The sequence below is a fragment of the Echinococcus granulosus genome, assembly GCF_000524195.1.
Source record: "Echinococcus granulosus chromosome Unknown EG_S00008, whole genome shotgun sequence".
Lineage (NCBI taxonomy): Eukaryota > Metazoa > Platyhelminthes > Cestoda > Cyclophyllidea > Taeniidae > Echinococcus > Echinococcus granulosus.
In genome coordinates, this window is record NW_020170388.1 from 1,390,322 (window position 1) to 1,396,542 (window position 6,221).

Here is a 6,221-nt window from a genome sequence, read left to right on the forward strand (position 1 = left end):
CTATGTAATACTTATGTTGTTTGAGTTTGCCTTTCAGGGAGGAGGCAAGGAGAAAATTCAAACCTTGTAACTGGATCGCCCTCTCCCTTACCTAGTGACTGCGGCTCCCCTCCTTCTTGAATATTGTATTTTCCCTATACATCTTGTCGTCTTTAATAAAGATGTCCAAAGCAAACCAACCGGGCTTGCCTAGGAACGCTAGGAATCGGGAAGCGGAGACCGAGGAGTCTCGCTCCACATAGAAATTAGGGCTAATGTCCTTTAGGATCTAGTTCTCTTCCCGCTGCCGCCAATGCAGCGCCCCGAGACTTCCCTGAAGGCAAAGGAAGCCATAATACTAGGGCAGAATATATATTTACATTCGATACGCAGAATGCATGTGGGCTACTGGTACGGCTTGGTAATCAGCCCACCCGACGTAGTGCAACGACCAAGTTAAGTGGCTCATCATCATAATTAGGGAGTTTAACAACCATCGTACAACAGTGTATCTACCTTAAGCAGTATTTTGAGATGATTCCAATTTTTAATTTTTTTGCATTCTGAGTTCATGATTTTAGAGCTTAAAAACTGCTGGCCTTTATCGCGCAAACTTTCGTCTATAATTTATGGTGTTCTACAAAAAACAAATCTTAATAAATCTAAAACCAACAAGTCGCTTGTCCTAACTGAAATAAACAGAGACGTTTTAAACTTATATGCAACATTATTTTTTCGATCTAACGTGGGATAGTATATGCGGACCATGCTCACTATAGATATCGATAAGATAGGCTATAAAGTGTGAGATTTATCTGCCACGTATGGTATGGCTTTGCGGGTTATTCAGACGGCCCTTAGAACTCGGGCTTTCAATACCATTAGCTGCCACCCCCCACCAGATAGCATATACGCTCGGGTTCGGAATTTCATAGCCACAAATGACATCCTCCGGGGTGACGCCTGTATGTGTTCTCATTCCCTCATGCGTCAGCTGTTCTTCCTCTAGATCATGAACCGTCTAAAACCCTCAGCACTATCCAGAAGGAGTTGTTAGAGCAAATAGAAGAAGCTGATGTATGTGTCTGCGTACTTGATTTTAATCTTTCATAGGTAAATTATTATGAGTTTAAGGTTAGGCGTGGTGGACCAACCACTAAGGAGGCTCCAAACCTGATACCGTTTGATCAGGAGAGACGCATCGTTGGATGCATTTGTGGGTCATACTTTTGTTCATTTCATTGGATGTATTGGATTTTGGCTGAATGTTTGATACTTTTATAAGGCCATGAAGAATCTCATCACATCAGCTACCTGCTGCTCTATAGGGGTTTACCAGCTCGCTGCAGATGTGGTCACTGGTTCAAGCTGGTCACTTTCGACGAATACGAGGCCGCTCGAGATCGCTATTGGAAAAAAATCGAATCGGAGCCAGAAAACCAGAAGCTGATGAAGGATTTGAACGATGCCGAAACTGAATTGCAAAAACTTCTAGAAGAGAGCAAGTCAATGACCAACCGCTCCCCTGGGTCCAACGATATGTTGGACAAGTTGGCAATAGAATGGAATAAGTACAAAAACGCCTACCACCAAATTAGAAAGAAGATCGATGAGGCTTGCATCACGGATATTCGTTGAGCGCCCTTTTCTTAGGACAGAAACGACTTGTGCCACCAAGTAGTCTCTCTTGCCCCATAATCACGTTTCTTTTCTACCCCCTTCTACTGCCCCTTTTATCTCTTTTAAAGAACGTTATCACTCTCAGACATTCATCTGTCGATGCCTTAATGTTAATACAACCCCCATTACAGTAAAGCGGGGCAACATCTCTTTCTGGTATGGTAGCTCAGGTCGCAGGGAAAGCAGCTCTGCCTTTAGCTATTAGTTTCAGTCATTTATTTGAGTTCAATAACCGATTGCATGATGTTTCAACTTAGCCGCGGAGAGGGATAATGCCTCCTCTTGACTATCTTCAAGTCGAATATTGCTAGACATTTCAATGCTACTGTGTCAAATCTGACTTCCAGGGTAGTATGTACTGCTGATAGGAATAAGTGGCAACGAAAATATCACATCATCAAGCCTACTGCTTCCAATTTCGATGTGCTGGCTAGTGGTCCTGTAGATCTGGCGCATTAATTGGTCTCTTCTTGGTGTCATGGGGATAATTAAATTCTCGGGGTTTCGCAGATCCGCTTGGGGTTCGGAGACTGAAAGAGAGGAAGAGGGCGAAAACACCACTGGGGAGTTAAGCCTGTAGCGTAGTCTCTAATCGGGATGGGTGGAATGCGCTTTTGCTGTGATTTCAGTACACTTTTTGAGGAAGTGACTTCAAATGTGACTGATTTTAGTTTCAAATCGTGTGGAAGTAAGTAAATGAAGTAAACGCAATATTATCCTTGGCTCTTGATTACCCACTGCTTTTATATACGCAGGGTTCATCAAAAATGTGTAAAGGCTGCGTTGAAATTCCCCCTCTGTTTCATAGCATTAACTGTGCTTGCATTGAAATGACGAGTTATTATAAAGTGATAGGTGGGTGGAGTCCTGGCTATCGTCGCGTCACTTGAAAACGCAGTGTGATAGCGCATCCAACAAGGCATCACAATGCAATATACCCGATGAAGCATCAGACGACATCACTGAGAGTTTTCTCAAGACAGTGAGGCATTTGTCTTAATTCAACTGATTTTGTATTGAAATTTTTCTTGCTTTTCTATGCAGTCACACAGCAGAAAACAACAGGAACCAGTAAGAATGAAAAACGCCTTTTAAAATTACCCTTTCATAAGAGCAGATGTCACTGGTGTACATAACAAACCTGTTTTTTTACACTTACAAGCCTTAATATCAGAATTTCAAGATGAGGGAGGGAGGAACCGGTTACAACTAATTACGGTCGAGACACTGCAGCTAATTCAAGTATGGGTGATTGCAACCACGTGACTGGTGAAATCGTATGAGTCTGTGGTGATCTTGATTAGAAAAAAGCGGGATACCAGCAGATAGCTAAGTGGTTTAAGAAAATAGAGAACTAAAGCGGTTTGTGAATGCAAATAAGACAATTTAGAGAGGTGATGAGAGAAAAGGCTGCTTTAGAAAATAGCACGAGTAATTGAAATAATGGCCATGCCTGCTCCGATAGATACATTTAGAAGGAGACATATAAGAGCGTTTTATCTCGGCTCAAGGAGCTTGAGTACGATGCCATTCTGCGGGGCGTTGGTCTAATGCCTCTTCCAGGCAGCCTCATCTAATTTGAAGACGCCTCGGATACCAGACAATACTAGCGAGATGAGACGAATTCGTGATGAAGTACTAGAAATTATTTGCAAACCGCTTGACACGGTTCTATAGTGACCTCGTACATTAAAAAATAGAGTACTTTCCTGTTGATAATCCCCAAATTCTTAAAAAAAAACAAGCAGATAACTTTGCGAAACTGTCATATTTTATCTTAAAATGATTATTACTAGTACCATCGGAGAATAAAGTGTTTTGAGGCAAAGAAAATATGCCACAACAAGGAACATGCACACTAGCCAAAGGTGGTGTAAACACGACCACTTGGAAGTGGGACTATTAATTCGTAGATGCTGTGCCACTAGTGCTATAGGTAATGGGGATAATCTACTCCTTTTTTAAAACTGAAAATTTTCTGTCAGTTCCCCTTCACAACCCTCCCTAAATCCATGCCTAATCAACAACCCAGTTCCTAAATCCGAAGCCGGTGTCAAGCTATAGTAAAGGAATCGCCAAATACCCAGTCCAAATATTGTTACAGAGAAAAAAGACGACAAAGGGCTTGTATTTAGCAAAAAAATACTTAACTTAAAACTAGCAGTTTAAGGTTTTCAGACCCAAATCCCAGACATATCTTTAGTTCTATTATATTTGAGCGCTATTGAATTATACTTGCCCATAACACTACCGAGGAATAAGAGCGCTATTATAGGATTTTTGAACCAGCTATAACATAGTATAATTACTTTGAATTCTTGAAAATTAATCGTCAGACAGGCAAGGAAGCTGTGCTTAAATTAAGATTTAAGATAATAATGGGCTTTTTTTAATTTATTTATTATTTTTTTATCCTATTTCATCTGAGATGCAATGGGACTTGTTTGTTTGAGTCACTTTTTGATTGCATCGCTCTCTACTTGTCTGCCAACATGGGCGTAAGTGAGATGCGCGTTTTGTTTTTTTTTCTGGTTGCTGTATCTTCCAACAGGTATTTCTCGTCTAGGTTAGAGGAAACCGTAAGCATTTAAAGCGCCTAAATGCTCCAAAGCACTGGATGCTTGATAAGTTGGGTGGCAACTTTGCCCCTCGACCGAGCACTGGTCCCCATAAACTTCGCGAGTGTCTTCCGCTATCCATCTTTTTGAGAAATCGTCTTAAGTACGCTCTTACCTACGATGAGTGCACGAAGATTCTTGCTCAGCGTCTTGTGAAGGTCGACGGACGCGTTCGTACTGATAAGAAGTATCCGGCTGGCTTTATGGATGTCATTTCAATTGACCGTACCAACGAACACTTTCGTCTGATCTACGATACAAAGAAACGCTTCGCTATTCATCGTATTCACCCAGAGGAAGCAAAATATAAGCTCTGCAAAATTCGCAAGGTTTTGGTTGGTCCGGGCAAGGTCCCGTATATCGTGACTCACGACGGTCGTACTATCCGTTACGCTGACCCCGAAATCAAAGTCAACGACACCGTTCAAATCGATCTTACCACTGGGAGGGTTCTTAGTTTTATCAAGTTTGAACCTGGTGAGGCAAAATTTCTTGCCTAACTCGTTTTCTATTAGGCAATGTCTGCATGATCACTGGCGGTCATAACTTGGGTCGCGTTGGCGTTATTACCCAGTGGGAGCGTCATCCTGGCTCAGTAGAGATGGTTCACGTCCGTGACAATACTGGCCATCAGTTCGTCACCCGTTTGAACAATGTCTTCATCATCGGCAAATCCAACAAGGCTTGGGTTTCACTGCCGAAAGGGAAGGGTATCCGTCTCTCCGTTCTGGAGGAGCGCGACCGTCGTCTCAGAGCGAAGAGAGCTGGGCATTAAGCTCATGTAAATTTTTTGAATATGTTCATAGTGGAACCTTGGTTCTTGTCCAGACTTATCGTAGCCGCTGTCGGCCGGTTGGTTTAACGTAGATTCATGCATTTTGCATAGGGGCGGTGGAATATAAATCATTGGGTGCTGATGTTGGTGTACCTTCTAGTTTCTTTGCATCGTACCTTCTTTTGGGGTCTCAGATTCAGCGCAAAACGTTTGTGCTAGCGCTTGTTGTTAGTGGCATCATTACGGCTTAGGCTACTAATAGCTGGAGAATTGTGGCTTCAGCTGCCCCTCTCAACTTGTTCAGGGCCTCTTACGTTAGCCACGAATGTGGGACGCTGGTGAGCCAAGCTTCTTACAACCGGTTTTAGGTGCATTTCCTCGTGCAAACTGTTACTCATGGGGAATGTGGGTATTTTCGGGGTTCAGTCCTTTTATTGGCAACGCGCCGTATTGGGACCTTCCCCACTGAGTTGTTTCACCCGTGGGAGACGTGGCTTGGCGGCCGTTGGTTAGGGCTGGGGTGCTTTTAGTGTGCCCTGACCAGGCAGGCTCTCTCAATGTCTGGGGTGCACTGGGCCTGTCTCCGGGTCGCACGCGCTACCTCTCGACCTTTGGCACCCAGTCTTGTCAGGCAAGAAGATTTTAAGAATATTTGTTGACTCATTTGTCTGCACTTTGGTGTGACTAGACGATGCTCGGGAAGTCCACTCCGCCATGCGCCTGCCTGTTCTGCATTTAGTAGCTGTATTTAAGTTTCTTGCACATAATTAGTAAATAAGTATGATAAAGGTCTTTGTATTTAAACGGTCAATACGTTGCAGTGAATTTTGACCAGAGGGTTACAAGATTCGTCATTGTTGTCGAATAAAAGGGGGTTTCCTTGGAAGCGAATAAAAAAGAATATGAGGGGTCGCTAAGGTGGTACTTGATACTCTGGTTGGTTAGCATGGCGTCAAGTCAGGCAGTTTCACCATCTAGCCAGGTAGAGGTTACGACTCATTCGGTGCCGACCTAACTTTCGATAGGGGTGTGCCGCATCTTGTTCCATTGAACCAACCTGGACCAACATTTATTGGTACAGGTTCCAAACGTTCGAGTAGTGGCACTGCTTCAGCAGTCTGATCTGGGACGATAGTCCCTGCGACTCACTTCTTGCTCTTGTTACACTT

General features: G+C 43.3%; 2 protein-coding genes across 2 annotated transcripts; both read left to right on the top strand. All coding sequences in view use genetic code 11, as the record gives it.

The window, feature by feature from the left end:
- Positions 1-808: 808 nt before the first annotated feature.
- Positions 809-1,617, top strand: EGR_02000 (Cytochrome c oxidase subunit 5B; the record flags this gene model as incomplete). Its single annotated transcript, XM_024491249.1, has 4 exons — positions 809-944; positions 974-1,056; positions 1,093-1,195; positions 1,265-1,617. The coding sequence occupies 4 exons, from the start codon at positions 809-811 to the stop codon at positions 1,615-1,617; spliced, it is 675 nt and encodes a 224-aa protein (XP_024354392.1).
- A 2,534-nt stretch (positions 1,618-4,151) lies between these two features.
- On the top strand, positions 4,152-5,052 carry EGR_02001 (40S ribosomal protein S4; the record flags this gene model as incomplete). The annotated part of the gene is made up of 3 exons (XM_024491250.1): positions 4,152-4,157; positions 4,226-4,754; positions 4,793-5,052. 3 exons carry the CDS (start codon positions 4,152-4,154, stop codon positions 5,050-5,052), a joined length of 795 nt encoding a protein of 264 aa, XP_024354393.1.
- Between the last annotated feature and the right edge of the window lie 1,169 nt (positions 5,053-6,221).